General features: G+C 40.7%; 1 protein-coding gene and 1 non-coding gene across 3 annotated transcripts in view; one reads left to right on the top strand and one right to left on the bottom strand.

The window, feature by feature from the left end:
- Positions 1-20,126, top strand: part of SH3BGR (SH3 domain binding glutamate rich protein) — a 72,923-nt gene that overhangs the window by 34,688 nt on the left and 18,109 nt on the right. For both annotated transcript variants that reach the window (XM_086342609.1, XM_086342533.1), the window contains 2 exons: positions 7,746-7,820; positions 8,673-8,765. In XM_086342609.1, coding sequence (XP_086198735.1) covers positions 7,746-7,820; positions 8,673-8,765 — 168 coding nt within the window. The remainder of the gene's footprint in view (positions 1-7,745; positions 7,821-8,672; positions 8,766-20,126) is intronic.
- LOC147379065 (U6 spliceosomal RNA) lies at positions 12,816-12,922 on the bottom strand. Its single transcript, XR_015135229.1, has one exon. It is a non-coding gene; the product is annotated as a U6 spliceosomal RNA (small nuclear RNA).

Genomic DNA, 20,126 nt, shown 5'->3' with positions numbered 1-20,126 from the left:
GAGGGGAAGTTCTCTCTCTCTCTTTTTTCTCTCTCCCTGACTATCCCACAGTTTGGGTTGCTATCTTACGTTAACTCCCTCAGATTGACCTCAGGGCATTCAGACCCGGTCCTTGCCCTAAGCATGCAGCCTGGGCCTCCCTGTTCAGCCCCCATTCGCTGCTGGCAGATGGGAGCATCTGGGCTGCTACTCCGCTGGGAGTTGCGGTTAGGTGCATAATCTGTGTTTTTTTTTTTCCTTCGAGTTATGTTGCCCTGTGAGATTCCAAAACTTCCCACAGACCTGCTAGCGAGAGGGTTTCCTGGTGTTTGGAAACTTCTTCTCCCTCAGGGCTCCCTCCTGGATGGGTCTCTGTCCCTAACTCTTTGGTCTCTCTTTTTATCTTTTATGTTTTGTTCTATCTCCTTTTGAAGAGAATGGGCTGTCTTTCTGGGTGCCTGGTGTCCTCTGCCAGTGTTCAGAAGTTGTTTTGTGGAATTTGTTCAGCGTTCAAATGATCTTTTGATGAATTTGTGGGGGAGAAAGTGGTCTCCCCATCCTATTCCTTGCCATTTTAGGACAGCCCTCTGTGCTGTCTTTTTGATAATGGCCATTCTGACAGGTATGAGGTGATATCTCATTGTGTTTTGATTTCATTTCCCTGATGATTAGTGATGTTGAGCATCTTTCATGTGCCTGTTGGCCATCTGTGTATCTTCTTTGGCAAAGTGTCTATTTAGGTCCTCTGACCGTTAACATTTTTGTGTGTGATAAGTTATATGAGTTCTTTGTGTATTTTGGATATTAACCCCTCCTGAAATGTATTGTATACAAATATCTTCTTCTATTCAGTAGGCAGTCTTCTTGTTTTTTGATATTTTCTTTCACTGTGCAAAAGCCTTTTAGTTTGATGTAGTTTAGTTTATTTATTTTTGCTTTTGTTTCTCTTCTCTGTGGAGACATCCAAAAATACATTGCTAAGACTGATGTTAGAGTGTACTGCTTATGGCTTTCTTCTAGAAGTTTTATGGTTTCAGGTCTTACATTTAAATGTTTAATCTATTTTAAGTTCATTTTTGTATGTGGTATGAGAAAGTAGTCCAGTTTGATTCTTTAGCATGTAGCTGTCCAGTTTTCTCAACTCCATTTACTGAAGAGATTGTCTTCTCCTTATTGTATATTCTTGCCTACTTTGTCATAAATTAAATGACCATAAATGTGTGGGTTTATTTCCGGGCTCCCTATTCTGTTCCATCAATCTGTATGTCTGTTTTTGTGCCAATACCATACTGTTTTCCTTTTGTAGCTTTGTACCATAATTTGAAATCAGGGAACATAATACCTCCAGTTTTATCTTTCTTAAGATTATTTTGGTACCTTGGGGTCTTCTGTGACAGCAAACAGTTTAATAGAAATGTGTAGACTTATGTGTGCAAATACAAGAATAAGAATATATTGGATAGAAATAGAATGTATTTTTCTTGTATACTTATTACACAATTTCTAAATCTATTATAGTCTTGGTCACAAAGGAAACCTTCACAAACTTCAAAAAGGGATGATTTTATAGGATACATTTTTATTCCAAGTGTAGAATTACCATATGAAAGGGAAATAACATACAAAATTAAGAAATAAACATATTTCAAATAACTCCATATCCAAAGGAAAACAAAACTGATATTACAAATCATAAAATAATAAGCAAAAGATATTATTGCATATACAAATCACAATATATAGCCAAATTTCTATACAGAGGAAAATTGTTAGCTTTAAATATTTTGGGGCTTCCCTCATGGCTCAGTGGTAGGGAATCCATGTACCAATGCAGGAGATGTGGGTTTGATCCCTGGTCCAGGAAGATCCTCTGGAAAAGGAAATGGCAACCCACTCCAGCATCTTTCCCTGGGAAATCTCATGGACAGAAGAGCCTTGTGGGCTATGAGTCCAGAGGTTGCAAAGAGCCAGACACAATTTAGCTACTAAACAACAAAAAATAACAGAAAAATAAAAACCTAGTAAAATGAATACTCAACTTTTAAAATTAGGAAAATAGAAAAACAGAATAATTTATATGCAGTGAATGAATAAAAGGAAAAACCAAGATTAATACAAAATAGAAAGTGTGTATCTGTGTATGTTTATGTGTGTATATATATATATATTCAATTTATATATCATTTGAATACAAATCGATGGGGAAACAATGGAAACAGTGAGAGACTTTATTTTCTTGGGCTCCCAAATCACTGCAGATGGTGACTGCAGCCATGAAATTAAAAGATGCTTGCTCCTTCAGAGAAAAGCTAAGACCAACCTAGACAGCATATTAAAAAGCAAAGACATTACTTTGCCGACAAAGGTCTGTCAAGTCAAAGCTATGGTTTTTCCAGTAGTCATGTATGGATGTGAGAGTTGGACCATAAAGAAAGCTGAGTGTCAAAGAATTGATGCTTTTGAAGTGTGGTGTTGGAGAAGACTCTTGAGAGTCCCTTGGACTGCAAGGAAATCAAACCAGTCAATCCTAAAGGAACTTAGTCCTGAATATTCATTGGAAGGACTGATGCTGAAGCTGAAGCTCCAATCCTTTGGCCACCTCATGTGAAGAACTGAGAATCTGGAAAAGACCCTGATGCTGGGAAAGATTGAAGTCAGGAGGAGAAAGGGAGGACAGAGGATGCAATGGTTGGATGTTATCACCAACTCCATGGACAAGAGTTTGAGCAAGGTCTGGGAGTTGGTGATGCATAGGGAAGCCTGGCATGCTGCAGTCCATGGTGTCTCAAAGAGTCGGACACAACTGAGTGACTGAACTTGAATACATTTATATGAATTAAAAATATTTATGTTTTATTATTATTTACTTGGCTGCTTGGGGGTCTTAGTTTCATCATACAGGATCTTTTGTTGTGGTGCGTGGACTCTCTAGTTGTGGAGCATGGGCTCTGTGGTATGTGGGCTCAGTAGTTGCAGTGCACCCAGGCTTAGTTGCTCCACAGCATGTGGGATCTTAGTTCTTCGACCAGGGATCGAACTTGCATTCCTAGCATTGCAAGGCAGATTCTTAACCATTGGACCACCAGGAAGGTCTCCTGTTTATATGTAATTTGGCTGTGTATAATTTGAACAGACAAATAAAATAGATAAAATCCCTAATCAGTTGAGGCATTACTTAGAAAACTTTCAGTTATACCTAGATCAATTTATGTTATGAATTTGGATAGGAAAAGTCTAAATAATGATTAGCAAATTGTATCTAGCAGTGGGTTACAGGTAACTAATTAAAGCAGAACTTTTTCTATTGATGTAGTTCATTACATGAACTTATTAATAGAGAAAAACTGTAAGATTCTGTCTATAAGTACCAAGAAGATATTTGATATAATTAATCAGATATTCCTGGTTAAAAATAAACGTGGATTAAAATATAAGCAGAAGGAAACTGACTAAATGTGATAAAAACCAGTTGTCAAGAGGAGACTATCATAATGAACCATGAAATACTGAAGAATTTCTATTAAAATCAAGAGACAATAGGCATGCCCATCATCACCATATTATTAAACATTGTTTTAGAAACTGTGGCTATTGGGCTTCCCTGGTAGCTCAGATGGCGAAGAGTCTTCTTGCAATGCAGGAGACCCTGGTTTTAATTCCTGAGTTGGTAAGATCCCCTGGAGAAAGGATAGGCTACTCACTCCAGTATTCTTGGGTTTCACTGGTGGCTCAGATGCTAAAGATTCCGCCTGCACTGCGAGAGACCTGGGTTTGATCCCTTGATTGGGAAGATCCCCTGGAGAAGGGAACAGATACCCACTCTAATATTCTTGCCTGGAGAATCCCATGGACAGAGGCGCCATGGACATAATATTAAACATTGTTTTAGAAGCTGTAGTTATTACAATAAAGTAAGAAAATGAAATATCTCATATATATGTAATGTATGATATATAAAAACTATCTTCACTTGTGTATGATGTAAATGTATACTTAGAAATTTCAACAGACTCCAGTAAAATTCATTAGAATTAATAACATAGAATTTCTGGGTTAAAGAATGGAAAAATTAGTAGCTTTTACTTGTATCAACTATAATGGATGAAAAGTTAAAATGTAAAAAACAAATCTCATTCACAATGGAGTAAATCTATCTGAAGGACACCAACAAGTACTAAAGTTATGGGGAGAGTATGATGCCCTAGGTGAGATGACTTAACAATAAGAAGTGAAAATTTCTAAACTAATAAATACATTTAGTGGTATTTCAATGAAAAACCTATTTAAGAATTGTTAACACTGGGAAAAATGATCTTAAAATGTACTGGAATAATACAGGTCTGAGAAGAGCCAAAAAACTTTGAAAAAGCAGACTTTATAGCAGCTTGCCTTTCTGAATATTAAAATTCATGTTAAAACTACAGTGATAAAAGCTATATATTGGCTTGGGAACATATAAATACATCCAAGGGAAAAAATAAATGCATCCATGGATATATTTATATATTTATATATAGACTAGTGTGTTAACAGATCCAAATGTATACTTACAATTTTATAAATGACAAAAATAACATCTTAATTGAAAGGATAATCAGATCAGATCAGATCAGTCGCTCAGTCGTGTCCGACTCTTTGCAACCCCATGAATCACAGCACGCCAGGCCTCCCTGTCCATCACCAACTCCCGGAGTTCATTCAGACTCACATCCATAGAGTCAGTGATGCCATCCAGCCATCTCATCCTCTGTCATCCCCTTCTCCTCTTGCCCCCAATCCCTCCCAGCATCAGAGTCTTTTCCAATGAGTCAACTCTTCACATGAGGTGGCCAAAGTACTGGAGTTTCAGCTTTAGCATCATTCCTTCCAAAGAAATCCCAGGGCTGATCTCCTTCAGAATGGACTGGTTGGATCTCCTTGCAGTCCAAGGGACTCTCAAGAGTCTTCTCCAACACCACAGTTCAAAAGCATCAATTCTTCGGTGCTCAGCCTTCTTCACAGTCCAACTCTCACATCCATGCATGACCACAGGAAAAACCATAGCCTTGACTAGATGGACCTTTGTTGGCAAAGTAATGTCTCTGCTTTTGAATATGCTATCTAGGTTGGTCAGAACTTTTCTTCCAAGGAGTAAGCGTCTTTTAATTTCATGGCTGCAGTCACCATCTGTAGTGATTTTGGAGCCCAGAAAAATAAAGTCTGACACTTTCCAGTGTTTCCCCATCTATTTCCCATGAAGTGGTGGGAACAGATGCCATGATCTTCGTTTTCTGAATGTTGAGCTTTAAGCCAACTTTTTCACTCTCCACTTTCACTTTCATCAAGAGGCTTTTGAGTTCCTCTTCACTTTCTGCCATAAGGGTGGTGTCATCTGCATATCTGAGGTGATTGATATTTCTCCCAGCAATCTTGATTCCAGCTTGTGTTTCTTCCAGTCCAGAGTTTCTCATGATGTACTCTGCATAGAAGTTAAATAAGCAGGGTGACAATATACAGCCTTGACGTACTCCTTTTCCTATTTGGAACCAGTCTGTTGTTCCATGTCCAGTTCTAACTGTTGCTTCCTGACCTGCATACAGGTCAGGACAATGGTGGTTTATAAATGTTACAGGCATACTTTGTCATCTATCTGGAAGAAAACAGAGCCCTACTTTATATTATACACAAAATTAGATTTCACGCTGATTAAATCACTAGATGTTAACAATTAATATAAAATAACTACATGTCAGAAAATAGAAGTTAGATGTGTGCATGTTAAGTTGCTTCAGTCATGTCTGACTCTTTGCAACCCCATGGTCTATAGCTTGCCAGGCTTCTCTGTCCATGGGATTCTCCAGGCAAGAATACTGGAGTTAGTTGCCATGCCCTCCTCCAGGGGATCTTCCTGACCCAGGGATCAAATCCCATCTCTTAGGTCTGCTGTATTTGCAGGCAGGCTCTTTACCACTCCCCTGGAGAAAGAAATGGCAATCCACTCCCATACTCTTGCTTGGAAAATTCCATGGATGGAGGAGCCTAGTAGGCTACAGTCCACGGGATTGCAAAGAATTGGACATGACTGAGTGACTTCACTTTCTCTCTCTCTTTACCACTAGTGCCACCCAGGAAGCCCAAAAGTTAGATAAATTTGTGTATATAAAAGGCTACAAAACAAAAAATTTCTTTTTTTAAAAAGTGATTTATCATGCATTTATTCAGTTTAGTATAGTGTTGTTTGTAGACACACAAATGTGAACTTTCTGAATAGCCATCAGTTGGGAATATATGAATAAGTTATTATATTTTTAACATTAAGCAAATGTTAATAGGAAGGAGTTACAACCATATGAATTAATCTGGACAAATGCCCATGATATACTAAGCAAAAGAATCAAGTTGTGTGTAGTATGTACCTATTTATTATTTTTAAAAAACACAAAAATGAAACAAAAATAGCCTGTGTATATGTTAACATAGAGTTGAATACATATAAAGATTTTAATATTGAGTATTGTAGGAGTGTGGGATTGGAGGGTGTGTTTATGGTTCAATTTGTTCCCATGAACTTGAAGTGCCTTTGGAATAAAAATCACCAAATCTTTATGCATTATTATATATTTGTTTCTCTCTTTCTGACTTATGTTACTCTGTATGTCGGTCTCTAGGTCCATCCACATCTTGCATGTGGGTGTGGAATCTAGGAAAATGGTATAGATAAACCTATTTGCAAAGCAGAACTAGAGACAGATGTAGAGAACAAACACATGGACACCAAAGGAGGAAGGGGAGTGGAATGAATTGGGAGATTGGAATTGACACATACACATGCAGGCTATGTGTAAAATAGATAGCTAATGAGAACCTGGGCTTCACTGGGGGCTCAGATGGTAAAGAATCTGCCTGCAAAACAGGAGACCTGGGTTCAATCTCTAGGTTGGGAAGATCCCCTGGAGAAGGGAATGGCTACCTACTCCAGTATTCTCGCCTGGAGAGTTCCATGGACAGAGAATCCTGGCAGCAGGCTACAATGGGAGCATAAAGAGTCGGACATGACTGAGTGACTAACACAGACTCACAGATGTGCACAATGAGAACCTACTGTATAGCACAGGGAACTCTGCTCAATGTTGTGTGGCAGCCTGGATGGGAGGGGAATTTGGGAGAGAATGGATACATGTATATGCACGGCTGAGTCACTCTGCTGTGCACTGGAAACTATCACAACATTGTTAATTGGCTATACTTCAATATAAAACAAAAAGTTTAAAAAATCACTGAATTCTACCCTCACCCCACTTTACTAAGATATAATTGAAATACAACATTGTATGAATTTAAGGAGTGCAACACAATGATTTGATATATGTAGATATGTGAAATAATCACCACAGTAAGTTTATTTAACATGTTACCTCACATAGTTACAATTTACTTCTGATGAGGAAAATAAACTAGTACTTTAAAAGGCTGGAAACCGCTGGATAGATCAGGAAACCATAAAGTAGAAGGTGTATCCTAGCCCTGCCCCTAACTTGCAATGTGACAATTTTTGCCTTATTTTCTTGTTTCTTAGGTGTGAGTGGTGGTGACTATCTACTGACTTAGGTTGTTTCTTGTTTCTTAGGTGTGAGTGGTGGTGACTATCTACTGACTTAGGTTACAACATCATAGTGAAGATAAAATGAGGGGTGAAGACAAACATAGTTTGGAGACATAAAAGGTGTTGAAATGCAAGCCATTATCCTCAAGAAAACTCTCAAACATTCTCAATTTCTGTGATGCAGGTGACAAAGTCGCCTGAGGAAGCATCTTCCCTTCCTGATGGTGAAGTGGCAGGAGAGGCTCAGAGCACCACAGAGGTAAGAGTTGGGGTCTTGAACCATCTTCCGGGAAACCTATTTTATATAGAATGTCTACTGGGTTCTAGTTTTTCCGTATCTGTTTGTCTGTCTACCTCCTCCATCCATCCATCCATCTATCACATCTATCTGTCTATTTATCCATCCATCCATCACACTTATTTAGCTACCCATCCAACTATCTATCCATCTATCCATCACATCTATCATTTCTCTATGTATCTATCAATCATCCATCATTCATCTCTATCATCTATCTTTTTTAATCTCTAAAATTATAATGCCTCTCTCCACATAAGCAATAGAAAACAAATACTCCCTAAATATGGAATCCTTTGAAGTTCTCTTCACAAGCCATAAGTGGATGAATTAACTCCTATTAGAGTCTTTATGGGGCTTCCCTTGTGGCTCAGAGGGTAAAGCATCTGTCTGCAATGCAGGAGACCTGGGTTCGATCCCTGGGTTGGGAAGATTCCCCTGGAGAAGGAAATGGCAGCCCACTCCAGTATTCTTGCCTGGAAAATCCCATGGACAGCGGAGCCTGGTAGGCTACTGTCCATGGGGTCACAGAGTTGGACATGACTGAACGACTTCACTTCACTTCACTTCGGGGTCTTTATGACTCTTCCATGCATGTGAGTTGGGTCTGTTCACTGACACTGATAGATCCAATTAGCAATGTTGAGGGTTGGTGATCCTATACTCTAGGAGTTAAGTGACTAGTAAATAGAGGTCTACCTTTGCTTCAGGTATATACTGTATCTAAATAAGGAAACCGTGGCAGTTATGGCCTGGGGTTGTCTTGGAAGCTTATCCAAGGTTGGTGATACCATGGGTTTCCTTTGTGACCAGGGAACAGAGAAGGCTGAAGAAAGTGGAGAACAGGAGGCACAGAAAGAGGGTGATGAAGATGCGGGCGACCTCGCTGGATCCCAAGAGAAGGATGTGAGTGTTTGCTTTTCTCACTGTAGTTTCACTGGATTCAGTTCTATTCAATAACCATTTACTGAGCTCTGACCAGATGCTAGGAATCTTTCTAGGCACACAATAGTGAGCTCAAAAGTGAGGAACTGAGGGATTAGCCAGAAGGCAGCAGGTAATTTTCACTTAACGTGTTAACTGCTGTGTGTCAGGTAGGTGAGGGCTGAAAGGAAGCCAGAGGAAGGGCCTGAACTCAGTCCTGGAGTGGCAGGCTACACAAGGCTTGTCATTGTGTTGTTAGGGTTAGGTTGGGTTCATGTTCTTTCAGAAACAAGGGACCTTATGCCTTGTTCACAAGTATTGATGAACTCCTATCATACTTGTTGAAAAAAAAAAAAAAAAAGAGGCAGGTCAGGTGGTCTGGTATTTCCATCTCTTTCAGAATTTTCCACACTTTATTGTGGTCCACACAGTCAAAGGCTTTGGCATAGTCAACAAAGCAGAAATAGATGTTTTTCTGGAACTCTCTTGCTTTTTTGGTGATCCAGCAGATTTTGGCAATTTGATCTCTGGTTCCTCTGCCTTTTCTAAAACCATCTTGAACATCTGGAAGTTCACAGTTCATGTATTGCTGAAGCCTGGCTCGGAGAATTTTGAGCATTACTTTACTAGAATGTGAGATGAGTGCAATTGTGTGGTAGTTTGAGCATTCTTCAGCATTGCCTTTCTTTGGGATTGGAATGAAAACTGTCCTTTTCCAGTCCTGTGGCCACTGCTGAGTTTTCCAAATTTGCTGGCATATTGAGTGCAGCACTTTCACAGCATCATCTTTTAGGATTTGAAATAGCTCAACTGGAAATCCATCACCTCCACTAGCTTTGTTTGTAGTGATGTTTCCTAAGGCCACAAGTTTATCAACCTCAATTTATCTGCTGCTGCTGCTGCTAAGTCACTTCAGTCGTGTCCAACGCTGTGCAACCCCATAGATGGCAGCCCACCAGGCTCCCCCGTCCTTGGGATTCTCCAGGCAAGAACACTGGAGTGGGTTGCCATTTCCTTCTCCAATTTATCTAAATGCTACTAATCTTTTAATAACACATTGTTACTCTAACAAGCAAGTGTGCAATGTTTTATAATTTTAACTAAGGAATGTATCATTAAATATAAAATGAATAAAATATATGGACAAAAAAAAACAATGCACATTTTGAGAGTTTTGAATTAAGCTTTATTTGGGCAAAATGAGGACTATAGCTTGGGAGACATCATTTCAGTTAGCTCTGAGAAACCGCTTCAAAGATGTAAGGGGAAGGTCAGTATATATTGTCTTTGTGAAGGAGGAGTATGTACAATCAAGCTTATATATTTTGCAGAAGGTTTCTGGTAGTCTTGAGGAGCAGTCATCACCATGAAGGGTTTTGGTGCTTTTCTAGATATGAGGAGGTGCAAGAATTGGGCTCATAAAATCTAGTCCTGGAAATATCTATCCGAGGACTTGTTCTGCCAGTTCCTCCCAGGGCACAGAGGGCTTTGTTCCTAATCTCCACCCTGAACTCCTTTCTGGGAGTGTTGAAGGTCAGCAGCTGCAGTGGCTCATGGTTAATCCTTGTAGAGGTAGATGACATATGATTTGTAGTTGACATACTCCACCAAGAGGATTTGTGGGAAGCCAACAGGAGCTGAGGATAGAGGGACTGGGGGGAGGGATTTGAGGCCTCCAATTTGAGGCCAATCAGAGGAACTGCAGGACCCAGCTGATGCAAGGCTTCTTCTAAAAGGTTCCAATGCAGGGGCTGCAGAGTAAAGGGCCAAGTGGAGATTGTGGTTCTGGAAGCGCCAAGCTAAGATAATGAGGGGTCAGATGGGCTACTTATTCAAGAAATTCTGAAAATGTGGCTGGGAAGCCAGGCAAAGGAGAGACCCTGGTGCCAAGGGAGCCTGAATGGGCAGGGTAGAAATCAGGAGGATTTCAGTGGGTTTCTGCTTTGGGCCAATTGTAGAAAAGATTATTTACCAAAGCCTAGCGGTTTGCTTTTGTCCCTATTTATTGATTCCAGGAGAGGTGTGAACAGCTGTTGATCGTTGGACCCTTGTTCCCAGCAGAGAGACTGTGACTGGGAAAGGGGCCAAGACTGATGCCTTGCTATGGAAAATGTGAGATGGCATCAGTTTATCTTTATCTCAAGGAATTTAATTTGGGAGGAACCAGGACAGTAAATTCCCTTGTGTTTCAACACTGCTATTTCAGTGTTGATAATTTAAGACCCTTTGACATTTCTGTTTTGAAGAAAGACCAGATCTTCTTCAGTCTTTGCTTAGAAGTTAGGTGGGGTTTCATGGCTCCCTGTATAATTCAGAAATAATCAATTTAACATGAAATGGAGTGACCATTTAATTATCTTGGAGATTATAAAAATCTTTAAAAGCATTTTATAATCTGACTTTGCATGGATTGCCTAAAACTGGTACAGAATTATTGATTTATACATTGAAATTCAGTTTTCTCTTTTTAAGGCAGAGAAACAAAGGAAAGAAACGTTACACCCCACACACTTTCTCTCATGAGACCTAAGAGGAAGACAGCATCTTGAGGCCAGAGCCTGCTGGCTTCAGCTTCTCAGCTTCTCAGTTGCTGGGCCGGTTAGTTCAGTGAAGTGATAAGCCATTCAGCCTGGGGATTTTCTTGTTAATATTTTCTAAAATTGTGAGCACTTTGCAAAATAAATTACAATCTTGTGGATCCCCATAGGAATTAAAAACATTGTTTTGGTATTTTTGCGTGGGCTGTGGTGAAGGAATGACTAAGTTTAGAAGACATTTTTATTTTAGATGAATTAATGTTAATAATTAATTAACATCAATGTCAACTATCAATTCTTTAATAATATTTATTCTAGTCTAGTGGCTTAGATTGGAGAAGGCAATGGCACCCCACTCCAGTACTCTTGCCTGGAAAATCCCATGGATGGAGGAGCCTGGTGGGCTGCAGTCCATGGGGTCAGAAAGAGTTGGACAAGATTGAGTGACTAAAAATTTTTCATTCTACATAAAGAAAGATTTTGACTTTTTCTCATTTAACAAGCGATGCATGCCCTATGACTTACTGTAATTCAGTTAAATAAGGGAGAAAACCATGATCTGTCAGAGAACATTAAAATGACATAATAACATGATTAGCTTTGGGATTGAATACATAGAAAACTTGATTAAAATTTTAAACAGAGACAAAAGTGATCTGATATTTAGAATGATTGCATTTTGTGCTTCAAGAACCTTCTGTCTGCTTTTCTGGTTGGGGTTGTTTTTCAAGGTTGAGATGGCTGTCTCAGCTCTTTGTCATCATGTCTTTCCCAGCTGTGCACCCAGGCTTACACAGGCTTATCTGTGATGAGCAGAAAGACCAATTAGATCACTGTGTTCTACCTTTGTAACATGGATTTTTTTTTTCCAACTACAATTTTATTTTATTTTTAATCTTTACAAAATTGTATTAGTTTTGCCAAATATCAAAATGAATCTGCCGCAGGTATACATGTGTTCCCCATCCTGAACCCTCCTCCCTCCTCCCTCCCCATACCATCCCTCTGGGTCGTCCCAGTGCACCAGCCCCAAGCATCCAGCATTGTGTATTGAACCTGGACTGGCAACTCGTTTCATACATGATATTTTACATGTTTCAATGCCATTCTCCCAAATCTTCCCACCCTCTCCTTCTCCCACAGAGTCCATAAGACTGCTCTATACATCAGTGTCTCTTTTGCTGTCTCGTACACAGGGTTATTGTTACCATCTTTCTAAATTCCATATATATGCATTAGTATACTGTATTGGTGTTTTTCTTTCTGGCTTACTTCACTCTGTATAATAGGATCCAGTTTCATCCACCTCATTAGAACTGATTCAAATGTATTCTTTTTAATGGCTGAGTAATACTCCATTGTGTATATGTACCATAGCTTTCTTATCCATTCATCTGCTGATGGACATCTAGGTTGCTTCCATGTCCTGGCTATTATAAACAGTGCTGCGATGAACATTGGGGTACACGTGTCTCTTTCTCTTCTGGTTTCCTCAAAAAATATGGAATGCTTCACGAATTTGCATGTCATCCTTGTGCAGGGGCCATGCTAATCTTCTCTGTATCGTTCCAATTTTAGTATATGTGCTGCCGAAGCGAGCACTGTAACATGGATTTTTAAAGTACCAGTCACATGTAGTAGGTTCTTCTAGATATCACAATTCAGATAAATCCAAGGCTTTTAGGTGCAAACCCTGGCTTTGTTGAAACCATCTTAGGGAGATCTCATGGATTCTTAGCTTTTGCTAAGTCTGTTGTAACTAAACAGCGGGTCCCTGCACTTCCTTTTCTAACCAACACTCCATGAGGAATTTAAATAACATTGGATTTGTGGGCTGTTGCTGCTGCTGCTGCTAAATCTAGGTTTAGTTTTTTTTTTTTTTTTTTTTTAAATCACATGCTCCCCATCCTGAACCCTCCTCCCTCCCAACCTCCCCATACCATCCCCCTGGGCCTTCCCAGCGCACCAGCCCCAAGCATCCAGCATCGTGCACTGAACCTGGACTGGCATCTCGTTTCATACATGACATTTCACATGTTTCAATGACATTCTCCCAAATCTTCCCACCCTCTCCCACAGAGTCCATAAGACTGTTCTATACATCAGTGTCTCTTTTGCTGTCTCGTACACAGGGTTATCGTTACCATCTTTCTAAATTCCATATACATGCGTTAGTATACTGTATTTATGTTTTTCCTTCTGGCTTACTTCACTCTGTATAATAGTCTCCAGTTTCATCCACCTCATTAGAACTGATTCAAATGTATTCTTTTTAATGGCTGAGTAATACTCCATTGTGTATATGTACCACAGCTTTCTTATCCATTCATCTGCTGATGGACATCTAGGTTGCTTCCATGTCCTGGCTATTATAAACAGTGCTGCGATGAACATTGGGGTACACATGTCTCTTTCCCTTCTGGTTTCCTCAGTGTCTAGGTTTAGTTTTTAAAACTTGTGGTCGTGGACCGTCAGCTTCATTGATTTCTCTAGACATCATATTATCTGCTTCATGCCTCCACTTCTGGCAGGCAGGAAATTCAATCTAGGTGAAGCATTTCAGAGACCCACCCTTCTCCAGGGACTTAAGAGTCATCCTGGGGTCTTCAGGGGTGACTGGAGGCCAGAGGGCCCTGGTTCTTTATGGTGGTCCTGCTGTGATGTGGGTTTCCTGAAGCCCATTGGAAACTGTTAATGCTGGTCCCTCAGCATGGGTTAGGTCCTCTGCCTTGGCTGGACGTGGCCATGCCTCTCACAGTGACCAGCCCTCTGACCACAGTTGATGCTTCCCCGAGCACCATGTCCAGGTGCTGCCCTGATGCCCCAAGGGTCCCTGACTCAGCTTTTGCATCAGGTAAGTCCTGGCACCACCTGGAACATCCACCTCCTTCTCTCTTGAATCTGGCTGCTTCCATCTTCTTAGCTCCAAGCCCTAAACTCCAAGGACTTTTTTTGCAGGGATCATCTAGCCTCCTCACCTCTCTCAGCCCAGGGTTTTGAAAAGCACAGTTGGTAACTTCTTCCCAGCAGGTGGGGAACAAGAACAAGTATGTATCTGTCTCCTTGGAGTTTGTGTGTGGGGAAGACAGTAACTCTTATTTTGGGTAGCAGGGAGAACAAAATGAGAATTTGTATCCTGGTATAAACCATTGCTTCCCAGGTAGCGCAGTGGTAAAGAATCCACCTGTAATTCAGGAGACGAGGATTGAGCCTGGGGTGGGGAAGATCCCTGGATAAGGAAATGGCAACCCACTCCAGTATTCTTGCATGGAAAACTCCACGGACAGAGCAGCCTCGCAGGCTACAGTCCATGGTGTTAGAAAGAGTTGGACATGACTGAGTGACTGAGCACATGTATACAGCCACACTGTTCATGACAAGGAATACAAACATATTTTAACCTTTTATTCTGAAAGAATTACAGACTCACAGGGATCTAGTACTGAGTCCTGTGTGCTCTTCTCCTGGCTTCCCCTAGTGGTTACATCTCAGCTGGCTACAGTAGGAGGTAGAAACCAAGAGTATGACCCTGGTGCATCTCTGATAAGTAGACTTATAGACCGTATTCAGGGTTGACCATTTTCCCCAAACCTTTCATTTGTGTGTTAAACACCATTCCTGTGTGTCCAGTAGTCATGTATGGATGTGAGAGTTGGACTATAAAGAAAGTTGAGTACAGAAAAATTGATGCTTTTGAACTGTGGTGTTGGAGAAGACTCTTGAGAGTCCCTTGGACTGCAAGGATATCCAACCAGTCCATTCAGGACTAAATGAAATCAGTCCTGAATATTCATTGAAAGGGCTGATGTTGAAGCTGAAACTCCAATACTTTGGCCACCTGATTTGAAGAACTGACTCATTGGAAAAAACCCTGGTGCTGGGAAAGACTGAAGGCAGGAGGAGAAGGGGACAACAGGGGATGAGATGGTTGGATGGTATCACTGATTCAATGGACATGAGTTTGAGCAAACTCCAGGAGATGGTGAAGGACAGGGAGGCCTGGCGTGCTGCAGTCCATGGGGTCACAAAGAATCAGACATGACTGAGCAACTGAACTGAACTGTGTCTTCAGAACCATTTTCAAGTGGGCAGTGGTAATAGCTCCCTCCAGTGGCTGGGAGCATTAAAACCAGTGATAGACCAGCTGAGTGTCTAAGCTCACCTGATTTCAGCTACTGCACATGCTTATTCAGTACACACTTCTAAGTGCTCAGATGATGCTAGTTTCATGGGGAAGATATTTATCAAAGAATATCACATTGATTTAAAAACAATAAAACACTGGTGAGAGAAATCAAAGAGGACACTAATAGATGGAGAAATATACCATGTTCATGGATCGGAAGACTGAATATAGTGAAAATGAGTATACTACCCAAAACAATCTATAGATTCAATGCAATCCCTATCAAGCTACCAGTGGTATTTTTCACAGAGCTAGAACAAATAATTTCACAATTTGTATGGAAATACAAAAAACCTCGAATAGCCAAAGCAATCTTGAGAAAGAAGAATGGAACTGGAGGAATCAACCTGCTTGACTTCAGGCTCTACTACAAAGCCACAGTCATCAAGACAGTATGGTACTGGCACAAAGACAGATATATAGACCAATGGAACAAAACAGAAAGCCCAGAGATAAACCCATGCACCTATGGACACCTTATCTTTGACAAAGGAGGCAAGCATATACAATGGAGAAAAGACAATCTCTTTAACAACTGGTGCTGGGAAAACTGGTCAATCACTTGTAAAAAAAAAAAAAAAAAAGAATGAAACTAGAACACTTTCTAACACCATACACCAAAATAAACTCAAAATGGATTAAAGATCTAAATGTAAGACCAGAAACTATAAAACTGCTAGAGGAGAACATAGGCAAAACACTCTCTGACATACATCACAGCAGGATCCTCTATGACCCACCTCCCAGAATATTGGAAGTAAAAGCAAAGATAAACAAATGGGACCTAATTAAAATTAAAAGCTTCTGCACAACAAAGGAAACTATAAGCAAGGTGAAAAGACAACCTTCAGAATGGGAGAAAATAATAGCAAATGAAGCAACTGACAAACAACTAATCTCAAAAATATACAAGCAACTCCTGCAGCTCAATTCCAGAAAAATAAATGACCCAATCAAAAAATGGGCCAAAGAACTAAATAGACATTTCTCCAAAGAAGACATACAGATGGCTAACAAACACGTGAAAAGATGCTCAACATCACTCATTATCAGAGAAATGCAAACCAAAACCACTATGAGGTACCATTTCACGCCAGTCAGATTGGCTGCAATCCAAAAGTCTACAAGCAATAAATGCTGGAAAGGGTGTGGAGAAAAGGGAACCCTCTTACACTGTTGGTGGGAATGCAAATTAGTACAGCCACTATGGAGAACAGTGTGGAGATTCCTTACAAAACTGGAAATAGAACTGCCTTATGACCCAGCAATCCCACTGCTGGGCATACACACCAAGGAAACCAGAATTGAAAGAGACACGTGTACCCCAATGTTCATCGCAGCACTATTTATGATAGCCAGGACATGGAAGCAACCTAGATGTCCATCAGCAGATGAATGGATACGAAAGCTGTGGTACATATACACAATGGAGTATTACTCAGCCATTAAAAAGAATACATTTGAATCAGTTCTAATGAGGTGGATGAAACTGGATCCTATTATACAGAGTGAAGTAAGCCAGAAAGAAAAACACCAATACAGTATACTAACGCATATATATGGAATTTAGAAAGATGGTAATGATAACCCTGTATGTGAGACAGCAAAAGAGACACAGATGTATAGAACAGTCTTTTGGACTCTGTGGGAGAGGGAGGGGGGATGATTTGGGAGAATGGCATTGAAACATGTATAATATCATATAAGAAATGAATCGCCAGTCCAGGTTTGATGCAGGATACAGGATGCTTGGGGCTGGTGCACTGGGATGACCCAGAGGGATGGTACGGGGAGGGAGGTGGGAGGGGGGTTCAGGATGGGGAGCATGTGTACACCCATGGTGGATTCATGTTGATGTATGGCAAAACCAATACAATATTGTAAAGTAATTAGCCTCCAATCAAAATAAATAAATTTAAATTTAAAAAATCATAATTATTTCCTTTAATGATGTGGACTTTTCCTGACCACCAACCCAAACCTCGGGGGTTCTTACACATACGAAGCCGAAGTGTATGTTACCTACTTGCTGACAGGTTGGGGCAGTGTTTGGGAGGCAAAATGGTGCACCATGAAAAGGGCTTTCATTCCTGTCTAAGATGTAATCACCTATAGCTTCAGATCTACAGAGAGGGGACTTCATGGTTCCCTTCCCTGATGACCAGGGAGGGATGAGGGGCTAAGGAGGAGAGGGGAGGTTTGTGAATACTACCAGAGGAGGAAAGAAGGCAAGCAGGTCACCTCAGCTTCTGGGAACTCTGAGAAGGGGACTGCAGACTGGGGGTGTCATGAGAACTTTATGAAACCCTGGAAGTAAAAGATGCAATTTGTTCATCTTTGTGTTTGGTTTTCATTGAGGCCAAAATATTTTACATTGTGTTCTTTGCCAATTCAGTGATCCTCTCCAAAACCTTCTGACGCCTTGGCTTGACTGACTACATGATTATGGTCTATACATATTCCCCACACTGCTTCCTCCAAAATCAATCTTGAGGGTAGTTTCTACATCAAGGGGCAGGTGTTGGTTTATGTCCACCATGAACTTGTGAGTCTAAGGCTGAGCTCCCATACTGTCTGACAATGGAGAGAACCTGCCGGAGTCCAACTCCAGCAACCAGGGATTCAACCTGAAGAGATGGACGGTGCCGGCCAATGAGACAGCCTCTCAGTTTTCTATGGACTGCCTGTTTATTCCAAGTTTAAGATTCTCTTTTATACTTTTACAAAAACATTAGGCCAGAGGTTTGACATTTTCTGTTCCCCCTCTCCCAGATTTATTATATCCATAAATCACTGTTGCTCTTCAAACAGAGTTCTTGTTTCAGTGATTCTCTTGGAATCAGCCTTATCATCTATTGTCTACCTCCTCTAATGTCCTATAGTTAACTTGTGATTATATTGTAGCTCATGCTACATTCCTCAGTTTACTACTTATCTTCCTAAATCCTGTTTGCCCCTAACATCCTGAGCTCAGTATCTCTTAAAAAAGGTTTCTAGCTATCAGATCAGATCAGATCAGATCAGTCACTCAGTCATGTCCAACTCTTTGTGACCCCATGAATCACAGCATGCCAGGCCTCCCTGTCCATCACCAACTCCCAGAGTTCACTCAGACTCACGTCCATCGAGTCAGTGATGCCATCCAGCCATCTCATCCTCTGTCATCCCCTTCTCCTCTTGCCCCCAATCCCTCCCAGCATCAGAGTCTTTTCCAATGAGTCAACCCTTTGTATCAGGTGGCCAAAGTACTGGAGTTTCAGCTTTAGCATCATTCCTTCCAAAGAAATCCCAGGGCTGATCTCCTTCAGAATGGACTGGTTGGATCTCCTTGCAGTCCAAGGGACTCTCAAGAGTCTTCTCCAACACCACAGTTCAAAAGCATCAATTCTTTGGCGCTCAGCCTTCTTCACAGTCCAACTCTCACATCCATACATGACCACAGGAAAAACCATAGCCTTGACTAGATGGACCTTTGTTGGCAAAGTAATGTCTCTGCTTTTGAATATGCTATCCAGGTTGGTCAGAACTTTCCTTCCAAGGAGTAAGCGTCTTTTAATTTTATGGCTGCAGTCACCATCTGCAGTGATTCTGGAGCCCAGAAAAATAAAGTCTGACATTGTTTCCACTGTTTCCCCATCTATTTCCCATGAAGTGATGGGACCGGATGCCATAATCTTCGTTTTCTGAATGTTGAGCTTTAAGTCAACTTTTTCACTCTCCACTTTCACTTTCATCAAGAGGCTTTTGAGTTCCTCTTCACTTTCTGCCATAAGGGTGGTGTCATCTGCATATCTGAGGTGATTGATATTTCTCCCAGCAATCTTGATTCCAGCTTGTGTTTCTTCTAGTCCAGCATTTCTCATGATGTACTCTACATATAAGTTAAATAAGCAGGGTGACAATATACAGCCTTGACGAACTCCTTTTCCTATTTGGAACCAGTTTGTTGTTCCATGTCCAGTTCTAGCTGTTGCTTCCTGACCTGCATACAAATTTCTCAAGAGGCAGATCAGGTGGTCTGGTATTTCCATCTCTTTCAGAATTTCCCACAGTTTATTGTGGTCCACACAGTCAAAGGCTTTGGCATAGTCAATAAAGCAGAAATAGATGTTTTTCTGGAACTCTCTTGCTTTTTCCATGATCCAGGGGATGTTGGCAATTTGATCTCTGGTTCCTCTGCCTTTTCTAAAACCAGCTTGAACATCAGGAAGTTCATGGTTCACATATTGCTGAAGCCTGGCTTGGAGAATTTTGAGCATTACTTTACTAGCGTGTGAGATGAGTGCAATTGTGTGGTAGTTTGAGCATTCTTTGGCATTGCCTTTCTTGGGGATTGGAATGAAAACTGGCCTTTTCCAGTCCTATGGCCACTGTTGAGTTTTCCAAATTTGCTGACATATTGAGTGCAGCACTTTCACAGCATCATCTTTCAGGATTTGGAATAGCTCAACTGGAATTCTATCACCTCCACTAACTTTGTTCGTAGTGATGCTTTCTAAGGCCCACTTGACTTCACATTCCAGGATGTCTGGCTCTAGGTCAGTGATCACACCATCATGATTATCTGGGTTGTGAAGATCTTTTTTGTACAGTTCTATGTATTCTAGCCATCTCTTCTTA

Source organism: Bos grunniens, chromosome 1, assembly GCF_055505025.1.
Source record: "Bos grunniens cultivar Pamir isolate PY7600 chromosome 1, Bosgru_T2T1.0, whole genome shotgun sequence".
In the NCBI taxonomy this organism is placed as follows: domain Eukaryota; kingdom Metazoa; phylum Chordata; class Mammalia; order Artiodactyla; family Bovidae; genus Bos; species Bos grunniens.
This window is presented reverse-complemented; position numbering and strand designations above follow the sequence as displayed.